Genomic DNA, 24,243 nt, shown 5'->3' with positions numbered 1-24,243 from the left:
GGTATAATACCTTCACCTAGGTTACCTTTACTAATACCTAGGTTACCTTTATTGAACCTTCAACTGGAGGTCCGTACACAGAGGGCAACAAAGAAATTAGTGAAATTCTGAAAGGCCAGTATAAGGCTATGTTTAGCTCCCCAGTAAACAACATGAAAATTGAAGATCCAGACAGCTCCTTTATGAATGATACCCAAGCTGCAGATAATATAACGGATATTAACACGAATTAAGAAGACCTTGAAAGAAAAATTGACAACATGCCCATGAACTCAGCCCCTGGGCCTGACACGTGGAATTCAATATTCATAAAGAAATGTAAAGTACCAGTAGCGCGAACGCTCAGTACTCACTTAATTGTGCTTGCGGGGGTTGAGCTTTGGCTCTTTGATCCCGCCTCTCAACCGTAAATCAACTGATGTACAGATTCCTGAGCCTACTGGGCTCTGTCATATCTACATTTGAAACTGTGTATGGAGTCAGCCTCCACCACATCACTTCCTAGTGCATTCCATTTACTAACTACTCTGACATTGAAAAAATTCTTTCTAACGTCTCTGTGGCTCATCTGGGTACTAATTTTCCACCTGTGTTCCCTTGTTCGTGTCCCTCCCGTGCTGAAGAGTTTGTCTTTGTCCTCCCTGTCAATTTCCCTGAGAATTTTGTAGGTGGTTATCATGTCTCCCCTTACACTTCTGTTTTCCAGGGATGTGAGGTTCAGCTCCTTTAGCCTTTCCTCGAAGCTCATTCCTCTCAGTTCCTGAACGAGCCTGGCGGCATACCGCTGGATCTTCTCTAACTTTGTCTTGTGTTTAACTAGGTATGGACTCCAGGCTGGAGCTGCATACTCCAAGATTGGTCTGACATAAGTGGTATACAGGGTCCTGAACGATTCCTTACACAAGTTTCTAAAGACAGTTCTTATGTTGGCCAGTCTAGCATATGCCGCTGATGATATTCTTTTGATGTGGGCCTCTGGGGTCAGGTTCGATGTGATATCAACCCCCAGATCTTTCTCTCTATTTGATTCTTGCAGGATTTCACCTCCCAGATGATACCTTGCGTTCAGCCTCCTGCTCCCTTCGCCTAATTTCATTACCTTACACTTTCCTGAGTTAAACTTTAGCAGCCATTTTCTAGACCATTCTTCCAGTTTGTCCAGGTCATCCTGTAGTCTCTGTCTATCTTCATCCGTCTTGATTCTTCTTATAATTTTTGCATCATCAGCAAACATTGAGAGGAACGAGTCTATACTCTCCGGAAGATCGTTTACATATATTAGAAACAGGATGGGTCGAAGTACTGAGCCCTGTGGGACTCCGCTGGTGACATCTCGCCCTTCTGATGTCTCTCCCCTCACTGTTACTCGCTCTTTCCTGTTGCTTAAGTACTCCCTTATCCACTGGAGCACCTTACCTTTTACTCCTGCTCAGTGTAATATGGAGAAAGAGCCTGGATACAGGGGAAATACCAGCACACTTAAATCAGCAGATATTGTTCCTCTGCAGAATTGAGGTAGCATAGACACAACTTCGTATCCTCCTTTGCAGATATAAAAACCAGCATGAAAATTTTCCCTGTAGAAGACACAGAGTAACTACAAGTCGATATTAATAAAGCCTTCGATTTGGTAAGTGAAAATAACTTGATGTTTAACGGTTATAAGTTCCAGGTACTGAGGTATGGTGGAAATGAGGAACTTAAACGAAACACAGGATACAGAACACAAATCAGACCTACTCATAGTAGGAAAGCAAAATGTTAAAGGTCTGGGAATTATGGTGTCTGACGACCTGACATTTAGTGAAGATAACCGAGCAAATATAGCGGCGGCCTGGAAGAAGATCGGATGGATTATGAGAACGTTCAAAACCACGAGAACGTTCAAAAGTATTAGCATTGCTGTGGGATCCCACAGCAATGCTAATACTATTTTAATCACTGATGCTGCCCCGTCTTGAGTATTGCTCGGTACTCACTTCCCCCTTTCAGAGCGGGAGAGATCTATGAATTAGAGGAAATACAGAGAACATATATACAGCACGAACAGAAACGACAAAACATCAAAATTATTGGGACCGTCTCAAAGCTCTTAAAATGTTCTCACTTGAAAGGAGACGAGAAAGGTATCAAATAATATATACATGGAAGATACTTAAAGGTCAGGTCCCAAACATGCACAGTAGAATAACAACATACTGGAGCGAAAGGCACGGAAGGAAATGCAGAATAGACCAAGTGAGGAGTAGAGGTGCCATAGACACAATCAGAGAACACTGTCTGAACATCAGAGGTCCACAGCTGTTCAACACCCTCCCAGCAAGCATTAGAAGTATTGCCGGAATAATGGTGGAAGTCTTCAAGAGGCATTTAGACAAGTTCTTGCAAGAAGAAGCCGACCAACCAGGCTGTAATAAATTTGGAGGCCTGCGGGCCGCTCTAATCAACAGCTTGTCAGAATAAGGTATCACAATGGTATAAGCCAATGGTATAGATCAACACTGGCTGGCACATATAAGATTATCGTTTACAACCCTAAATCAGGACTCCTGAGAGGCAATCTTTAAAAGATTAGTTAGACCATCTAGGTAACTACCACTATTACCACTAGCACACCTAGTTAACTACCACTACCACCACACCTAGTTAACTACCACTACCACCACACCTAGTTAACTACCACTACCACCATTATCACACCAAGTTAAATACCACTACTACAACCATCACACCAAGGTAACTACCACTACCACGACTATCACACCTAGGTAACTACCACTATCACCAACATCACACCCATATAACTACCACCATCACACCTAGTTAACTACCACTAGGTAAGTTAAGAACGAGAAAACATGAATGTCTTCATTCGAAATATAAAAGATGTGTAAAAAGCTAAAAGTAAAAGTATATTAAAAGTAATACTTTTGCAGCATCACGCCAGCGCCCTCAAGACAGTATTATGAGCCTTACAATATTAAGATAATGAGATTTGCACTACATAACACTTTAATTAGCCTCGTAATCCTAATTACCTGAGAGATTTACACGACACCCACTTCCTTCCCTCAGCTATAAAATGCTGAAAAATTACTTCTCGTGGACATTTTTGTCACGTAAATCAAAATCATACACATCCCAATTTACATTTTTTCCCTTGCTAAGCCCTTTCTTTAATAATTCCAAGAGGAGTTCCATTGTTTAGGGCTAATGAACACTGGCTGGCACATATAAGATTATCGTTTACAACTCTAAATCAGGACTCCTGAGAGGCAATCTTTAAAAGATTAGTTAGACCAATACTGGAATACGCTTCTCCAGCATGGAACCCTCACTTTGTGAAGCATAGAGCCAAAGTTTGAAAAGTACAAAGGTTTACAACAATATTGGTGCCAGAGCTAAAAGTCTAAGCTATGAAGAAAGGCTAATGATAGACTAAATCTCACAACCCTAGAGTATTGAAGGGACAGAGGGCATATGATCACAACATGCAAGATACAGAGGAGAGTAGATAAAGTTGACAAGGACAGCCTCTTCAGACTGAGGGAAAGCAGGACAAGAGGACACATGTGGAACTTTGAAACGCAAATGAGCCGAAGAACGTGAGGAAGTACTCGTACCCTGTAAGAGTAATTAACAAGTTGAATGCTCTAAAAGGATAAGTTGTGGAAGCCACCTCCAGCCACAAATTTAAGACCCGATTCGACAAAGAATACGAACGTTAGAATAGTTAAAGTGTAACGCAACATGGACACGACAAGTAGGCAAGGAATTAAGCCTAAACCTTCCCCCCCCCCCCGTAAACACTAAAAGGTAAGTCGTGATAGGTGAGTACTACCGTCATCCACCACCATCACAACCATCTCAACAACCACCCAACACCCCTACCAGCCCATCACCCTCATCAAACCCGTCATCAATCTCAACCCCCCCCCCCTTATCACCACCAATCCACAACCATCCCAAGTCCCCATCCCAAGCATCAATCTCCACAACAATTACCACAATCAACACCCCATTCTCCCTCCCCCCACACCACCACAACAACCACACTCTCAACCCCTACCACCACCGTCCCAATAGTCAACAAAGGGGACATCATGGTGGCACCATTACAGAGCGGTGCCAGTGACAAGTACCCCCGGTGCAGAGTGCCGGAGAAAACAACCAAGGCCGGATTCAACCAGCACTTTCCCGTCTACTTACGAACCCATAAACTGTTTCTCAATCTTTGGGGACCTTCGTTTATGTATACTAAACAGTTTATGAGCACTAGGAGGCTCTTTATAACAATAATGACATTAAGAAGAACAATATTTGATTGGCAAGTCTCTATGCTCGTAAATTAGTTTAATAAATGTCAACAAATCCGCCAGAGATTAAGAAAAGATGTATAGGTTCGCAGGAACCTGTATATCTTTTAGTGTTACATGTTACGTGTGTTTAGTGTTTACTAGTTGTGTTTTTGCGGGGGTTGAGCTTTGCTCTTTCGGCCCGCCTCTCAACTGTCAATCAACTGTTTACTTAACTACTTTTTTTTTTTTTTCTCCACACCACACCCACACACACACACACACACCCCAGGAAGCAGCCCGTGACAGCTGACTAACTCCCAGGTACCTATTTACTGCTAGGTAACAGGGGCACTTAGGGTGAAAGAAACTTTGCCCAGTTGTTTCTGCCTCGTGCGGGAATCGAACCCGCGCCACAGAATTACGAGTCCTGCGCGCTATCCACCAGGCTACGAGGCCCCCAAACAGTGGGGGCCCCCAAACAGTAACGTAACAGTGTTACGTTACTTGTGTAACTGGTTGGTGACTCCTGGACCAGGTCGATGATGGGACGTCTGGAGAGGTTTGACTGAAACAAAGATCAAGTTCAAGTACGTTTATTGAGACAATAGGATACATCTCAAAAGGAGAGAGTACCTTAGGCTAGTTCTACCCTCCTCTACGTCAAGTCTCTCTATAGGTCGGCATAGATTTAGAAAAGGAAAGTCGTACCTGAGAAACTTGACTGAGTTTTATCACAGGGTTACTAAAATAAAAAAAGGCTGGGTAGACTGCATTTTCTTAGATTGCCAAAACGCATTTGACAATGTTCCTCATGAAAGATGGGTGTACAAGTCTTTCCACTTCCGCTGCCACCAGTACCACCCCGACCGCTGCCACCACTACCACCCCCACCGCTGCCACCACTACCACCCCCCCCCTGCCACGACTACCACCTGCCACCACAACCATCCCCCCCCCCCCACGAACAACACACCTGGTAAGGACAGTACTCAGTTTCCAGGACGGGGATTGTCCCCTCTTCCTGTCTCAATCTCCCCCGTGGAGTGTCTTCCAGGGCGTCCTTACTCAGTCCCCACACCTCAGCCTCCTCCAGTCTTCTCCTTCAACCCATTACCAGCAACAATTTACAACTATGCCCATTATATTTCCTCTCGTTTATGAGTCGTCTATTAAAGTCTTTATTTCTCTCAGGACGTACCACCATATTAGGGCGTTCCATTTGGGGGTTAATGACAGCGTCCAGAGCTCTGCCGCAATTATTACTGGCAAAACTGAGCATGTAAACCAGGGAAGCAGGTGGTGTTTGGCCAAGAGCGGTGGGGCCCTTCCAACTGAGCGGGGGAAATGGTCTCTCGGTGAGTTCCAGGAGCTCTCGGAGGGTTCCAGGAGCTCTTGGTGGGTTCCAGGAGCTCTTGGTGGGTTCCAGGAGCTCTTGGTGGGTTCCAAGAGCTCTCGGTGGGTTCCAAGAGCTCTCGGTAAGTTCCAAGAGCTCTCGGTGAGTTCCAGGAGCTCTTGGTGGGTTCCAGGAGCTCTCGGAGGGTTCTAGGAGCTCGGTGAGTTCCAAAAGCTTTCGGTGAGTTCCAGGGGCTCTCGGTGAGTTCCAGGAGCTCATAGTTGCGACTCACCCGCCCGAAGCGTTCACAGCGACACGCTCCGGTGCCGTTATGGGGTCCGTGGGGCGGAATACATGTCCCCTCCTTAACAGAAATGTTTCTTGTCTTACTCCTATCCACGATTTTTAACACTGTCACCATTGAGGAGAATGGCGCCAGTGAATTGCCGCGTATTGCAGGCATGTTGATTGCAGGCAACGAGCAAGCAACACCTGCCACTGTTGATTGCAGGCAACGAGCAAGCAACACCTGCCACTGTTGATTGCAGGCAACGAGCAAGCAACACCTGGCACTGTTGATTGCTGGCAACGAGCAAGCAACACCTGGCACTGTTGATTGCAGGCAACGAGCAAGCAACACCTGGCACTGTTGATTGCAGGCAACGAGCAAGCAACACCTGGCACTGTTGATTGCAGGCAACGAGCAAGCAACACCTGGCACTGTTGATTGCAGGCAACGAGCAAGCAACACCTGGCACTGTTGATTGCAGGCAACGAGCATGCAACACCTGGCACTGTTGATTGCAGGCAACGAGCAAGCAACACCTGGCACTGTTGATTGCAGGCAACGAGCAAGCAACCCCTTGCACTGTTGATTGCAGGCAACGAGCAAGCAACACCTGGCACTGTTGATTGCAGGCAACGAGCAAGCAACACCTGGCACTGTTGATTGCAGGCAACGAGCATGCAACACCTGGCACTGTTGATTGCAGGCAACGAGCAAGCAACACCTGGCACTGTTGATTGCAGGCAACGAGCAAGCAACACCTGGCACTGTTGATTGCAGGCAACGAGCAAGCAACACCTGGCACTGTTGATTGCAGGCAACGAGCATACAACACCTGGCACTGTTGATTGCAGGCAACGAGCAAGCAACACCTGGCACTGTTGATTGCAGGCAACGAGCAAGCAACACCTGGCACTGTTGATTGCAGGCAACGAGCAAGCAACACCTGGCACTGTTGATTGCAGGCAACGAGCAAGCAACACCTGGCACTGTTGATTGCAGGCAACGAGCAAGCAACACCTGGCACTGCTTTATTACACTTTAATTCGCTCAGGATATAGAGACTTATTTCAAGCTTACTTTCCTTGGTGCAACAATCTTGGAAGTGAATGGTGGCTTCCGCACTTGTCTTAAGATAAAGAACCTAACACGAGGATGTGCAATAATGCCAGCACCGTTGTCACCACCGGTACAGTAATGCCAGCACCGTTGTCACCACCGGTACAGTAATGCCTGCACCGTTGTCACCACCGGTACAGTAATGCCAGCACCGTTGTCACCACCGTTGCCATCACTGTTGTCACCACCGGTACAGTAATGCCAGCACCGTTGTCACCACCGGTACAGTAATGCCAGCACCGTTGTCACCACCGGTACAGTAATGCCAGCACCGTTGTCACCACCGTTGCCATCACTGTTGTCACCACCGGTACAGTAATGCCAGCACCGTTGTCACCACCGGTACAGTAATGCCAGCACCGTTGTCACCACCGTTGCCATCACTGTTGCCATCACCGGTACAATAATGCCAGCACCGTTGTCACCACCGGTACAATAATGCCAGCATCGTTGTCACCACCGTTGCCAGCACCGTTGTCACCACCGGTACAATAATGCCAGCACCGTTGTCACCACCGGTACAGTAATGCCAGCACCGTTGCCACCACCGGTACAATAATGCCAGCACCGTTGCCACCACTGGTACAGTAATGCCAGCACCGTTGTCACAACCGGTACAGTAATGCCAGCACCGTTGTCACCACCGGTACAATAATGCCTGCACCGTTGTCACCACCGTTGCCATCACTGTTGCCATCACCGGTACAATAATGCCAGCACCGTTGTCACCACCGGTACAGTAATGCCAGCACCGTTGTCACCACCGGTACAGTAATGCCTGCACCGTTGTCACCACCGGTACAATAATGCCAGCACCGTTGTCACCACCGGTACAGTAATGCCAGCACCGTTGTCACCACCGGTACAGTAATGCCTGCACCGTTGTCACCACCGGTACAATAGTGCCAGCACCGTTGTCACCACCGGTACAGTAATGCCAGCACCGTTGTCACCACCGGTACAATAATGCCAGCACCGTTGTCACCACCGGTACAATAATGCCAGCACCGTTGTCACCACCGTTGCCATCACCGTTGCCAGCACCGTTGCCATCACCTACAGAAGAACTCTCCCAGCACCAAGAGGAACCCTTTGAAAGAGGGAATTATCAGGGGAAAGCGTTATATCCATTATGACTATATAGCACTGGGAAGGAATCAGGATAAGGATTTGGGATGGGACGGGGGGAAGGAATGGTGCCCAACCACTTGAACGGTCAAGGATTGAACGCCGACCAACATGAAGCGAGACCGTCGCTCTCAACCCGTTCTCGCAAATTCGTAAAGTCAATATTGACTTATTAACTACATGCATAGGTGATATACTAAACATAATAGATACCCCTAAAAAGATTCATAGAAAACACCGACCTTACCTAACCTTGTTAGTATCTTAAGATAAGCATCTTATTGCTTCGTAATTACAATTATTACTTAACCTATACCTATTATAGGTTAGGTAATAATTGTAATTACGAAGCAATAAGATGCTTATCTTAAGATACTAACAAGGTTAGGTAAGGTCGGTGTTTTCTATGAATCTTTTTAAGGGTATCTATTATGTTAAGTATGTCACCTATGCACATATTTAATAAGTCAATATTGACTTATTAAATTTGCGAGAACGGGTTGCGCTCTACCGTCCACCCCAAGAGATGAATGTCTATTACGCCCACACGGGAGCCTCGAGCGCTAACGAACTCACTATGTATTGCAATGACAAAATTATATTTTTGGGGGACTTTAACAATGCAAAAAAAAAATAATCAAGCCCCTATCAAAACTTCCAACAATTCTTCCCACAAAAGACCATCACTTAACATCGTGACCAAAAACACTGAAATAATTAACAGATTTAAATCAAAATGAAAATTCTCTACTGACTAAAAACTTTCAATCTCAGTTCTGACTGCAAATTATTTGATGTGAAAATTAATTTCTACTACGAGTTCCTCGAATCAAATTGGCTTTCGTGAAAGTATTTCTCATTTTTTAAAGGAAATTCCTCAATACTAAATATTTATTTATCGTTTATATTCCCACAGTATCTAAAGATATTCATACAATTTATTTATCTGGGAGCTGTTACCTGTCATACTGCAAAGGAACTTAATATTCTTAGACATTTCTATCTTAGACAGTTTAGCTTTCAGTGTGTGCTTACCAATAATCACACTATTGGAAACTATGTCAAACGTGAAGAGCCTCTACAATCCGATTCCAGATGTGGTGTTGTTTACCTACTTAAGTGTTCGAACTGTAACTTTGTTGTTGTTCGAACTGTAATATAAACAGGGCAAAGGAAAATGTTTCTCATTGATACATCACGTTGATGTGATTCCTTGTAGCATAAACAGCGTATCCACGAGCACATGGGTATATCTCATACCTCGCAGGTTTGCCCATTAAGGCAAGCTGCGTCCGATATGATATAACCCAACACTGTGTTCAAATGAGACACACACAGCTGCCTCGTCACAGTGATTTCACTGTTCTGACTCCAAATTCTCAGCAGCTAGATATCAACATCTTGGAACCTGTCGGGATCAAGTAAATGAGAACCAGAGTTGCAATCCCCGTGGACCAGTGGTAAAGCACTCGTCCAGCGCTTCGCGAGCCCTTTGGCCTGGGTTCGTAATCCTTAGCTGTAACCTCTGTTCACCCAGCAGTGAATGGGCACCTGGGTCCAGATTCACGAAGCAGTTACGCAAGTATTTACGAACGTGTACATCTTTCCTCAACCTATGACGGCTTTGGTTACATTTATTTAACAGATTACAAGCATGAAAACTTCCCAATCAACTGTTGGTATTGTTATAAACAGCCTCCTAGTGCTTCGGAGCTCTTTAAGTGTTTAATAATTGTAAACAAAACAGCTAAAAATTTAGAAAAGATGTACAGGTTAGTAAATGCTTACGTAACTGCTTCGTGAATCTGGCCCCTGGTTGGTAAACGATTTGGCGGGCTGTATACTAGAGAAAAATTAGGATTAAGGCCCTGCCTGAAACGCTATGGATGCTAGTGGCTTTACAAGAATGTAAGAACTCTTATATATATAAATATCCACCCATACTGTACCTCATAATCATACTGTACCTCATAACCTGATGGAGGTGATGGAAAAGATCGCGAGGAAAAAGTTCGCAGAACATCTAGAGAGAAAGAACTTTGTAACACACACCACCAGCATGGGTTCAGGGATGGTAAATCGTTTTTGAAAGGTTTAATAAAATTATATGACCAGGCGACAAACTTTAGGCACCAAAGGGTGGGCAGACTTCATTTTTTTAAATCTGTCAGAAAGCCTTTGACACAGCACCCCATAAGAGGATGTTACAAAATTTGGATCAACAGGCAGGAGTAAAGGGTAAGGTGCTCCGGTGGATTAGGAAGTACGTAAGCAACATAAAACAGCAAGTAACTGTGAGGAGAAAGACATCAGAGTGGCGAGTTGTCTCAGGTGACCTCTTGTTGTCCCAGGTTGATGTCACCAGTTTCCAGTTACCCGATTTATAACCACTGATGCCGCCTCTTGCCACTATTCTATATTTCTAGTATTCTATATTTATAATATTCTATGCACGATTTTCCTACAACTTTTTCAGCTTATATGTTGTTGTGATACCCGTTCCACTTCACTGTTCCACGAATCACCGTTCACTATTTTTTTTTCCTAATACACGCATGTACACAAAGCCTCGTTCACTGGCTCACACGCGGCCTCCTGTTTATTCTCTATTTAACACAAAGTTCTATTGTTAATGACTATTTTCAATTTTCCAGCGGGTCACTATGCACTTTGTTATGTCTGTAATTAGTAATCCACGGCAGTAGTCCTAAGAATCCCGGTTAATGTCACGATTTTAAACGGAGCGCGCACGGTACGTCTTCCCCCTCCCTCGATCTCGACTCGAACCCCCGACCAGAGCGGGGGGTTCCACAGGGCTCTGTACTTGGACCCATCCTTTTTCTAATATGTAAGCGACTTTCTAGTGTGTATAGACTCATTCCTCTCAATGTTTGCTGATGATGCAAAAATTATGAGAAGAATCAAGACGGGGACTGCAAGACGACCTGGACAAACTGTAGGAATGGTCTAGAAAATGGCTACTAAAGCTCAACTCAGGAAAGTGTAAAGTAATGAAATTAGGGGAAGGGAACAAAAGGCTAAACACAAGGTACCATCTGGGAGGTGAAATCCTTCAATTGTCAAATAGAGAGAAAGAAGAGGTTGATATCACTCCGGACCTGTCCCCTGAAGCCCACATCAAAAGGATATCATCAGTGGCATATGCTAGATTAGCCAACATGAGAAATCTCTTTAAAAACTTGTGTAAGGAATCATTCAGAACCTTGTATACAACATATGTGAGAATAATCCTGTAGTATCCAGCTCCAGCCTGGAGTCCTTACCTAGTTAAACTGAAGACAAAGTTACAGAAGATTCAGAGGTATGCCACGAGACTACTCCCAGAATTGAGAGGTATAAGCTACGAGGAAAGGCTACGGAAATTAAACGTCATGTCCCTGGAAGACATAAGAGTGAGACATGATCACCACCTAGAAAATTCTCAAAAAAACTGATAGGGTGGACTATTAAGCATGGAAACATCACGAGCAGGGGGACACATGTGGAAAATTAGTATTGAAATGAACCACAGAGTTATTAGAAATAATTTTTTCAGTGTCATATTAGTTAACAGATGGAATACATTAGGCAGTGACGTGGTGGAGGCTGACTCCATACACAGTTTCAAATGTAGATATGATAGAGCCCAATAGGCTCTGGAACCTGTACACCAGTTGATTGACAGTTGAGAGGCATGACCAAAAAAACAGAGCCCGACCCCCGCAAGCACAACTAGGTGAGTACAATTAGGTGAATACAACTAGGTGAGTACCTCATCCCTCTCCACCCATACTGTACCTGAACATCCTACTCCACACCACCCCTCACGTGTACCCCCCCTCCCCCCTGTCTGGCACCCCCCTCCCCCTCCTCATCCAATCCCTAGTCGTTTTCCCTTCAGCCACCAACCAAGATGTGACTCCAGCCACACCACTCTAGTCAGATTACCTGGCAGAGGAGCCACATCTATTATAAGCCACACGGGTCCTTGCTATTCAATGCCACTCCATCTTCCATCCAAGACCTCCCCATCTCCTTCTTCCAAAACCGCACCTTCTTCCATCCAAGACCACATCTTCTCCTTCCATCCCAAGCCAACTTCAAACCACCACCACGACACGAGTCATACCAATCACTGGCGTTCCAAGACCATATACCAAGACTAGATCAAGACATCATAGAGGAGGGCTTAAGGGTTTTAAACTAATTTAAACGAACAGCTGTTGGCTCGAATATTATACAAATGAGTTCAAAAAAAGGAATTAAGATAATAATGGTGAACAGGGATGATGGAGAATAATGTCAAGTGGTGACCAAAACGCACGTCAGAAAATGAGGAAACGACGACGTTTCGGACCGTCCTGAACCATTACCAAGAACGACGACGAATATATTAACGACGAATATATTAATGACGAATATAAGTCATTATACGACTTATATTCGTCGAGCGCTTACCCGCTGCTCTGAATGGAGCAACGTGAGTAAGGAGTTTGGGCACCGTGTTCTCCCATATAACAGATATTTTTTCATTGGGAAAAAGGCATCCTTTAAAAGACATCCTAGAGTACGAACGTAAGCCAATACTCGAAGGATGTACTACAGAGGCACCTTTCCTGAGTGCAGACTCAAGTATAAACAAAATTATAGTATCTTCCCCCCCCCCCCTTTGTGTGATATTTGCAATTTTTTCATAGGTACCAGTGAGGAAAATGTGGTAGTGTACTTGGACAAAATACCAGACGTCTACTGTAGGTATGCATGATATCTTATTGCAGGCAACAAGCATAGAATGCTTGCTATTGCTTGATGAAAGATATACATGTTTTGTAAGTGAAAACTGAAGTTCTTGATGAATCCTGGTCATGGGTACACAAGTGGACGGAGACGAGTGTCTAAATGTTCAAGCTGTTATGTAAACTCTGTGAGGGGCAGTGTTTACATGGTTCACTTAGTGTGTAGACATCATTGCAGACTATGGGTACGCCTCACCTGGTGTGTAAATACTGTAAAATAGTGTTTACACGCCCCAGCTGGACTGTAAACATTGTGAAAGCATGTTTACACGGCTTCAATGAACCTGTAAACATAATGAAAGATAATGTACACTGCTCCAGCTGGTTTGTAAACAGCTGGTTTGTAAACACCGTGAGGACGTGTGACCCCCCTTCCCCCCCCCCCCCCTCCCAGCTGGACTGTTTCCAGCTGGTAATCATTCACTTCTCATAAAGTATCACTCACGCTCACCCAACCCGTCTCTTCCACATAGATTCGTTCACCCACTTCACTGATGAAATTTTGGAAATTCATATTTTTTCCTGTTCCCCAATGCATTTTATTCAAATTTTGTAAATGTTTCATATTTCAATAGTTTTTATTCGAATCCGGAGCGAGCTTTCAATGCCTAATGCCCCGGAGATATTAAGGGAAAATGTCTGAATACGTTTAAAAAAGGCCATGTAATATTATTTTTATAATATACGATATGTAAACCGGCTTTTAGTGGTGAGTTTACCTGCAGTGTGAGGCTCAACGATGCTCTCTAAAGTCGTCTCTGTATTCTCTGTATTCTCTGTATTCACTTGTATTCTGTCTCTGTCTGTCTGCTCTCTCTCTCTCTCTCTCTCTCTCTCTCTCTCTCTCTCACTCTCTCTCTCTCACTCTCGCCTTCTCACTCCATGTAATGAACTGATGGAGAGAGAGAGGCCGCCAATCACATTCACGTATTCACGTATACTTAAGGGATACTTGCTATCGCTAAAAATATTTGTAACTGCAAAGTAATATTAACACAATGAACAATTATGTACAAATTTACAACAAATTTAAAAAATCACATGAAAGGATACAGTATGTTGGAACGAATACAGAGCGTATGAGGTGTAGAATGAGTTGCGGCAGTGATGAGTTGAGGATTGACTGGGAACCACAACGTACACGACAGTGATTGGAGGCTGAAGGTGGAACCCAATTGAATATCAAGGAGTGAACAGTCAGTTCATGTTGGAGTAATGGAGACACATACTAATGAATGTAGTGCTTGAATGAAGGTGAAGGCAACACACAATAAATGTGTATAAGTGTAATAAAAATCAAATTTTCATATGTACCCTACACCCTTGCTCAAGGTGCTTTATGCAGTGTTCTGGGCAAGATTCAAGGAGTTTGTGTTCATATGTCTGGCAGCGCACCTCACTTGGCGGACATTATGAGACGTCGTTGTGATTTTGCTACCCAGGGACTAGCCAGGGGCTCGTCAGGGACTCGTCAGGGACTCGTCAGGGACTAGCCAGGGACTCGTCAGGGACTCGTCAGGGACTCGCCAGGGACTCGCCAGGGGCTCGTCAGGGACTAGCCAGGGGCTCGTCAGGGACTCGTCAGGGACTCGTCAGGGACTCGCCAGGGACTCGTCAGGGACTCGCCAGGGGCTCGTCAGGGATTCTCCGGAGACTCCAGGGGACGTCGAAGTTTCAGAAGAATGCTCAATTATCCTGATATCGGGGAACTGTGGGCAGAGTTCCACGGAATTCTTATCCTTACTCTGGATATCACAAGGTCTCTGTTTATAGGAATTAATGAGATTATTTGGTTTTGCTTCCTTAAGAATAAGAATAATAATTGAATCTACTTTACTAACAGATTTATTTATCTTTATTGTCTCAATTGAATCCATAATTACTCCTTCTATTAGGCATATCTCTTGGATATTTGAGCAGTTATATATAATTGTATTATTATTAAAATCCATCCAATGATTAAAATCCCCTCAATGGTTAGCAATAGTATTATTTTTATCAAATTAAGTTACAGCTTTTTTGTGTTTATTTACTATCTTCAATTTTCCAGACCAGTCTCGCTCACAAATGATGAATTGTAATAAGTACAATTCATCACATACACACCATTTTCTACATTGTTCTTATTAATATCACATCCGAAATGTTGGTTTCTAATACACTTACGCATATATATTGGGTCTTTCCTTAACTTTTCTCTAAATATCAATCGTAATCCGCAATAGGCAGGACTGTTACAAAGAGATATTGGGATATATACCCATATATCACTGTAAAAAAGTGATATATAATATCGCGCAATCAATAGACAATGCAACAATCAGTGTCGCTACGCTGGAATGGAAATTGACTGGGCGGATAACAGTCTCGCAACTCTGAACCAGATATACGGCTCTTGAATAGTATGCAATCACAGAGTGTCTATCCGTATTATCAATCCATACAAAGAATAGACCCGTACACGCATATGTTGGGTGGGAGGAGTCGCCGTCCACTCTACACTCCATTAAACACTTTATAAACACCATTTCCAATCAACGCCACACAAAAGCACTCTTGGTCCAGCAAGCCAATAAAATGCTCATACATCGCCCTCTCATGAACACAGGTGACCAGGGGTCCCTACACAACACAGGTGACCAAGGGTCCCTACACAACACAGGTGACCAAGGGTCCCTACACAACACAGGTGACCAGGGGTCCCTACACATCACAGGTGACCAAGGGTCCCTACACAACACAGGTGACCAAGGGTCCCTACACAACACAGGTGACCAAGGGTCCCTACACAACACAGGTGAACTACCACACAGGTGGTTCCTTAAACACCCGCTAATAACTTGGCGCTGGTGAGCCGCAAGTCAATGTAACCACTGTGCGTTACTCCACACATTTTCTCTCATCAGACGAGGGTAAAGATCTTGTCGTTTGTTCAGTTTGGAAATATAACTTTGCATTAGATCTCTATAACCTGTGTTGGGGTTCTTGTTCAATGTTCATATCTAACTCTTGTTTTGTCATTTATGATATGTATTATGTCGTATGTCGCATTTCGTATGTGGTATATATTATGCGATATGTGGCGTATGTTATTCTATATATATGTCGTGTGAAATGTGGTATATGTTATTCGATATATGGTATGTGGTATATAGCATGTGCTTTGTGGAAAGTAGTTTGTGGTATATTTTTTTGAGATATATACAAGAGTTGTTACATTCTTGTACAGCCACTAGTACGCGTAGCGTTTCGGGCAAGTCCTTAATCCTATGGTCCCTGGAATACGATCCCCTGCCGCGAAGAATCGTTTTTTCATCCAAGTACACATTTTACTGTTGCGTTAAACAGAGGCTACAGTTAAGGAATTGCGCCCAGTAAATCCTCCCCGGCCAGGATACGAACCCATGACATAGCGCTCGCGGAACGCCAGGCGAGTGTCTTACCACTACACCACGGATATGCTATATAGAATGTGGTATTGGTATGTGGAACTTGACATTCTTCATGTGGTATGTAGCGTGTAGTATATGATATGTGCTATGTGGTATGCGGTAAATGATATATGGTGTTTTGTCAGAATGCCAAAACTAACCCAACCCACACTAATGACAATTTAAAATTTATCACACAGATATTCAATTCCTTTACACGACACAAAGACAAACTCCTCCATACACTGTAAGCTTCCCCCTTCAACCTACTCTGCACCTCTCACCCCACTTTATCCAACCCGTTCTCGCAAATTTAATAAGTCAATATTGACTTATTAAATATGTGCATAGGTGACATACTTAACATAATAGTTTCCCTTGAAAAGCTTCATAGAAAACACCGACCTTACCTAACCTACTTAGTATGTTAAGATAAGCATCTTATTGCTTCGTAATTACAATTATTACCTAACCTATACCTATAATAGGTTAAGTAACAATTGTAATTACGAAGCTATAAGATGCTTATTTTAACATACTAAGTAGGTTAGGTAAGGTCGGTGTTTTCTATGAAGCTTTTCAAGGGAAACTATTATGTTTAGTATGTCACCTATGCACGCAACTAATAAGTCAATATTGACTTATTAAATTCGCGAGAACGGGATGCTTTATCCCACATGAACGTCCCACAACCGTAGACCACAACAAACCGTAAATCGTTCATCACTTCATATACACCAACTCGTACTGCAGTACACAATGAGTACTGCACTTTAAATACACAAAACCAACTCCCAATCTCTCATACACTGCATACAAAACACAGACCAAAACATAAGTCCAACCTATACAACAAAAGTGCACAAAAGAGCCTTTACTCTACCACAGAGCTTCTACTTCAGAGCAGAAGACATACGACAATCCCTCCATACACCACAGAAAAGACTACTTCCTAAACAAAACAAAAGCCAGCACTATCCCTTAATTAACCCCACATCTCCACCCCACACTGTTGAGACGCCCATTCTCCCCTTCACCTCACTAATACCCACTCCACTTACGAAACACGAATACCATCGACACCCTAGATCGCACAAACACAAACTCAGCACAAACACCCACTCTACCTTCACCACTGTGACGCCATCTGTTGAGTGCACCCGTCCCCATTTTCTATTCCCCGGTGGAAGGCTGTGATCTTGACACCTGTGTAGTTCCTTCTTACATCTTTTACTCCTCCGAAGTGATGTGGGTGGTACCTTGGACGACAGGAGTCAGTTCACCCAGGGCAGTCCTGAACTCAAGACGTGTTCCAGTGGGAACAAATGGGCCGAGTTGGTGTAGACTGTGATTTCTGATGATTGATGAAGATTAAGCCACCCAAGAGGTGGCACGGGCATGAATAGCCCGTAAGTGGTGGCCCATTTGAGCCATTACCAGTATCAAGAGCTGATACTGGAGATCTGTGGAGGCGCGACTGCACCCTGCGTGACGGGAGATGTCTCCCGTGTGTGATTTCTCTGTGATACTTAGTGAAGTATTGGTGATTGGACCGACGTATCCCGGGATGGCCAGGTTAGATTACGAGATGGAATTAATGTCTGTCTGTTAAGGCTTGTTATAACTGAAGCCTGTGTGGAAGCCTGCCTGTGTGTTGCTGTAGAGTACAAGTGGTGTTGTGGCACCTTGAAGATACTGTAGAAGACTAGCCCTTAATTTCCTGAGAGAGGTGACCTGGTCGGCGTGAGGACGGTAGAAGAGGAACTCAGGGAGGCAGCTTTGAGTGGTGTACCATAGAAATGAAGGAGCTATCAGAAGGCGCCAAGCCATTACGACTTTATAGCACTGGGAAGGGGATCAGGATGAGAATTTGGGATGGGACGGGAGGAAGGGGATTGTGCCCAACCACTTGGACGGTCGGGGATTGAACGCCGATCTGCATGAAGCGAGACCGTCGTTCTACCGTCCAACTCAAGTGATTAGCCAATAGAAGGTAGAGGTGGTCTCACCGGGAAATGCTTTTGCAGAAGTTCTTTTATGTTGTCCTGTGTGAAAGTGACTCCTGCGGTGTTATGTAGTGTACATATGTAATACGTTTATGTAGTTAAGAAGCGATGGCTTTTATTTAGTGTTGTTTACCCCCCCCCCCTCCATTCCTGCTGGACTGTTACTGCCAGTTCTTAATAGGAAGAGGCACTAAGGCCCTTTATACAGTTTGATGTGAAGTGAACCCGGTTACTGGCCGAGTGAAGCCGTGCCTATCACACAAACACCCACTCTACCTACAACAAACAAATACCAACCCTATACCCACACCATACAAACATCCACTCTACCCACACCACACAAACACCGACCCACACCACACAAACAGCCACCTACACCACACAAACACCCACCTACGCCACACAAACACCCACCTACATCACACAAACACCCACCTACATCACACAAACACCCACCTACATCACACAAACACCCACCTACACCACACAAACACCCACCCTACACCACACAAACACCCACCTACGCCACACAAACACCCACCTACATCACACAAACACCCACCTACATCACACAAACACCCACCTACAACACACAAACAGCCACCTACACCACACAAACACCCACCTACATCACACAAACACCCACCTACATCACACAAACACCCACCTACATCACACAAACACCCACCTACATCACACAAACACCCACCTACACCACACAAACACCCACCCTACACCACACAAACACCCACCTACATCACACAAACACCCACCTACATCACACAAACACCCACCCTACACCACACAAACACCCACCCTACATCACACAAACACCCACCCTACACCACACCCACCGGTCTCTGTGAATTTGTTAGGTCAGTGAGATCTTCATTAGATATTTGTTTAAGTATTCTGTTTGTCACTGCTAATGAAACACCCATATCAATTTCTACCACTGATTTTCTAAAGGTCTGGGATATAGACGTATCTGGCAGCTTTCTCAAAACCCAAATGTCGAGTACACAATGTGTCAACTTTGTGAAAGAGAAAACATGCACTCTCTTGAACATTATATTGTAGAATGTCCCATATTGACTGACTTTCGCCCTCCTGGGCTAAGGTATGCTGAACTGTGTAATTACTATATGAGTACTGGAACACTTGATGATATATTGGACTTGTACACAAGATTAACCATGTAATGTATCAATTATACAATGTATGTATGTGATGTAACTATATAACTTGAGCTTGTAAAAGCATTTTAATCACCTTCAGTGATTAAGTGCTTAATTGCACACTAGTTTCTCTATCAGCTATCTCACCCTGTCAGAGTAAAAGAGACAAATGTATGTGAATGCATGTGTGTATGTATATATGTAAGTATATATGTATATGCTCGTATGTGTGTATGTGTATATGTATATGTATGTGTATAAAGTATATATGGAAGCTGATCAGAATTACATTTCACCTTTGTAAATGCACATTAATGACACTATGTAAAAGACACATCTAACACTTTATGTAGGGCGTACGTAAATCTGTGTATCTATGTATTTACGTATGTAGGTTAGCTTAGCATTTTAAAAGCACCGAATCACCTTCTGTGGTTGAGTGTTCAATAAACCATTGAACTATATGTTTAACACATCTCTATCCCTGTCCATGGAGGACAGAAGAAAATGTATATATGCTGGTTAGCATTGTAAATGTGTGGCCACGTCTGTGGTAGAAAATAATAATAATAATAATAATAAAAAAACACTCACCCACCCACTTACACCACACAAACACCCACCCCACCAACACCACACAAACACCCACCCACTTACACCACACAAACACCCACCCCACCAACACCACACAAACACCCACCCACTTACACCAGACAAACACCCACCCCACCTACACCACACAAACACCCACCCCACCTACACCACACAAACACCCACCCACTTACACCACACAAACACCCACCCCACCAACACCACACAAACACCCACCCACTTACACCACACAAACACCCACCCCACCAACACCACACAAACACCCACCCACTTACACCACACAAACACCCACCCCACCTACACCACACAAACACCCACCCCACCTACACCACACAAACACCCACCCCACCAACACCACACAAACACCCACCCCACCTACACCACACAAACACCCACCCACTTACACCACACAAACACCCACCCCACCTACACCACACAAACACCCACCCCACCTACACCACACAAACACCCACCCCACCAACACCACACAAACACCCACCCCACCAACACCACACAAACACCCACCCCACCAACACCACATAAACACCCACCCCACCTACACCACACAAACACCCACCCACTTACACCACACAAACACCCACACCACCTACACCACACAAACACCCACCCCACCTACACCACACAAACACCCACCCCACCAACACCACACAAACACACTAAGCCACCCCACCAACACCACACAAACACACTAAGCCACCACCACCAACACCACACAAACACCCACCCCACCTACACCACACAAACACCCACCCACTTACACCACACAAACACCCACCCCACCTACACCACACAAACACCCACCCCACCTACACCACACAAACACCCACCCCACCAACACCACACAAACACACTAAGCCACCACCACCAACACCACACAAACACCCACCCCACCTACACCACACAAACACCCACCCCACCTACACCACACAAACACCCACCCCACCAACACCACACAAACACTAAGCCACCACCACCAACACCACACAAACACTAAGCCACCACCACCAACACCACACAAACACACTAAGCCACCACCACCAACACCACACAAACACTAAGCCACCACCACCAACACCACACAAACACTAAGCCACCACCACCAACACCACACAAACACCCACCCCACCTACACCACACAAACACCCACCCCACCAACACCACACAAACACCCACCACCACCAACACCACACAAACACCCACCCCACCTACACCACACAAACACCCACCCCACCTACACCACACAAACACCCACCCCACCAACACCACACAAACACACTAAGCCACCACCACCAACACCACACAAACACCCACTCCACCTACACCACACAAACACCCACCCCACCTACACCACACAAACACCCACCCCACCTACACCACACAAACACCCACCCCACCAACACCACACAAACACCCACCCCACCTACACCACACAAACACCCACCCCACCTACACCACACAAACACCCACCCCACCTACACCACACAAACACCCACCCCACCAACACCACACAAACACCCACCCCACCTACACCACACAAACACCCACCCCACCTACACCACACAAACACCCACCCCACCTACACCACACAAACACCCACCCCACCTACACCACACAAACACCCACCCCACCTACACCACACAAACAACCACCCCACCTACACCACACAAACACCCACCCCACCTACACCACACAAACACCCACCCCACCTACACCACACAAACACCCACCCCCACCTACACCACACAAACACCCACCCCACCTACACCACACAAACACCCACCCCACCTACACAACACAAACACCCACCTACACCACACAAACACCCACCCCACCTATACCACACAAACACCCACCACACCTACACCACACAAACACCCACCCCATCTACACCACACAAACACCCACCACACCTACACCACACAAACACCCACCCCACCTACACCACACAAACACCCACCTACACCACACAAACACCGACCTACATCACACAAACACCTACCCCACCTACACCACACAAACACCCACCTACACCACACAAACACCGACCTACACCACACAAACACCCACCCCACCTACACCACACAAACACCCACCTACACCACACAAACACCGACCTACACGACACAAACACCGACCTACACCACACAAACACCGACCTACACCACACAAACACCGACCTACACCACACAAACACCGACCTACACCACACAAACACCGACCTACACCAAACAAACACCGACCTACACCAAACAAACACCGACCTACACCACACAAACACCGACCTACACCACACAAACACCCACCTACACCAAACAAACACCGACCTACACCACACAAACACCCACCCCACCTACACCAAACAAACACCCACCCCACCTACACCACAGAAACACCCACCCCACCTACACCACACAAACACCCACCTACACCACACAAACACCGACCTACACCACACAAACACCCACCCCCACCTCCACCACACAAACACCGACCTACACCACACAAACACCCACCTACACCACACAAACACCCACCTACACCACACAAACACCGACCTACACCACACAAACACCGACCTACACCACACAAACACCGACCTACACCACACAAACACCCACCTACACCACACAAACACCGACCTACACCACACAAACACCCACCTACACCACACAAACACCGACCTACACCACACAAACACCCACCTACACCACACAAACACCGACCTACACCACACAAACACCCACCAACACCACACAAACACCGACCTACACCACACAAACACCCACCCCACCTACACCACACAAACACCGACCTACAATACACAAACACCCACCTACACCACACAAACACCGACCTACAATACACAAACACCCACCTACACCACACAAACACCGACCTACACCACACAAACACCCACCCCACCTACACCACACAAACACCGACCTACACCACACAAACACCCACCTACACCACACAAACACCCACCTACACCACACAAACACCGACCTACACCACACAAACACCGACCTACACCACACAAACACCGACCTACACCACACAAACACCCACCTACACCACACAAACACCGACCTACACCACACAAACACCCACCTACACCACACAAACACCGACCTACACCACACAAACACCCACCTACACCACACAAACACCGACCTACACCACACAAACACCCACCAACACCACACAAACACCGACCTACACCACACAAACACCCACCCCACCTACACCACACAAACACCCACCTACACCACACAAACACCCACCTACACCACACAAACACCGACCTACACCACACAAACACCGACCTACACCACACAAACACCGACCTACACCACACAAACACCCACCTACACCACACAAACACCCACCTACACCACACAAACACCGACCTACACCACACAAACACCCACCTACACCACACAAACACCCACCTACACCACACAAACACCGACCTACATCACACAAACACCCACCCCACCTACACCACACAAACACCCACCTACACCACACAAACACCGACCTACACCACACAAACACCCACCCCACCTACACCACACAAACACCGACCTACACCACACAAACACCGACCTACACCACACAAACACCCACCCCACCTACACCACACAAACACCGACCTACACCACACAAACACCGACCTACACCACACAAACACCGACCTACAATACACAAACACCGACCTACACCACACAAACACCGACCTACAATACACAAACACCCACCTACACCACACAAACACCGACCTACACCACACAAACACCCACCTACACCACACAAACACCGACCTACAATACACAAACACCCACCTACACCACACAAACACCGACCTACAATACACAAACACCCACCCCACCTACACCACACAAACACCGACCTACAATACACAAACACCCACCCCACCCATAACAACAGTTCCGTCCTTCAAGGCCACCGTGAACATCTTCAAGAGAGAGCGAGAAGACCTCGGCAGTTATGTCATGAAGTCATCCCATAATT

General features: G+C 45.6%; 1 protein-coding gene across 1 annotated transcript in view; it reads right to left on the bottom strand.

Annotated features, from left to right (window-relative positions):
• The window catches only part of LOC138365619 (coagulation factor V-like), a 33,963-nt gene extending 30,762 nt beyond the window's left edge, over positions 1-3,201 (bottom strand). The window contains exons 1-2 of the mRNA XM_069326098.1: positions 3,098-3,201; positions 1,741-1,902 (exon numbers count right to left, since the gene is read on the bottom strand). Of these exons, the coding sequence (XP_069182199.1) occupies positions 1,741-1,902; positions 3,098-3,201 (266 nt within the window). The remainder of the gene's footprint in view (positions 1-1,740; positions 1,903-3,097) is intronic.
• Positions 3,202-24,243: the final 21,042 nt, after the last annotated feature.

This window comes from Procambarus clarkii, chromosome 17 (genome assembly GCF_040958095.1).
Source record: "Procambarus clarkii isolate CNS0578487 chromosome 17, FALCON_Pclarkii_2.0, whole genome shotgun sequence".
Lineage (NCBI taxonomy): Eukaryota > Metazoa > Arthropoda > Malacostraca > Decapoda > Cambaridae > Procambarus > Procambarus clarkii.
The sequence above is the reverse complement of the archived record's forward strand: the minus strand, read 5'-3'. Positions and strand labels throughout refer to the sequence as shown.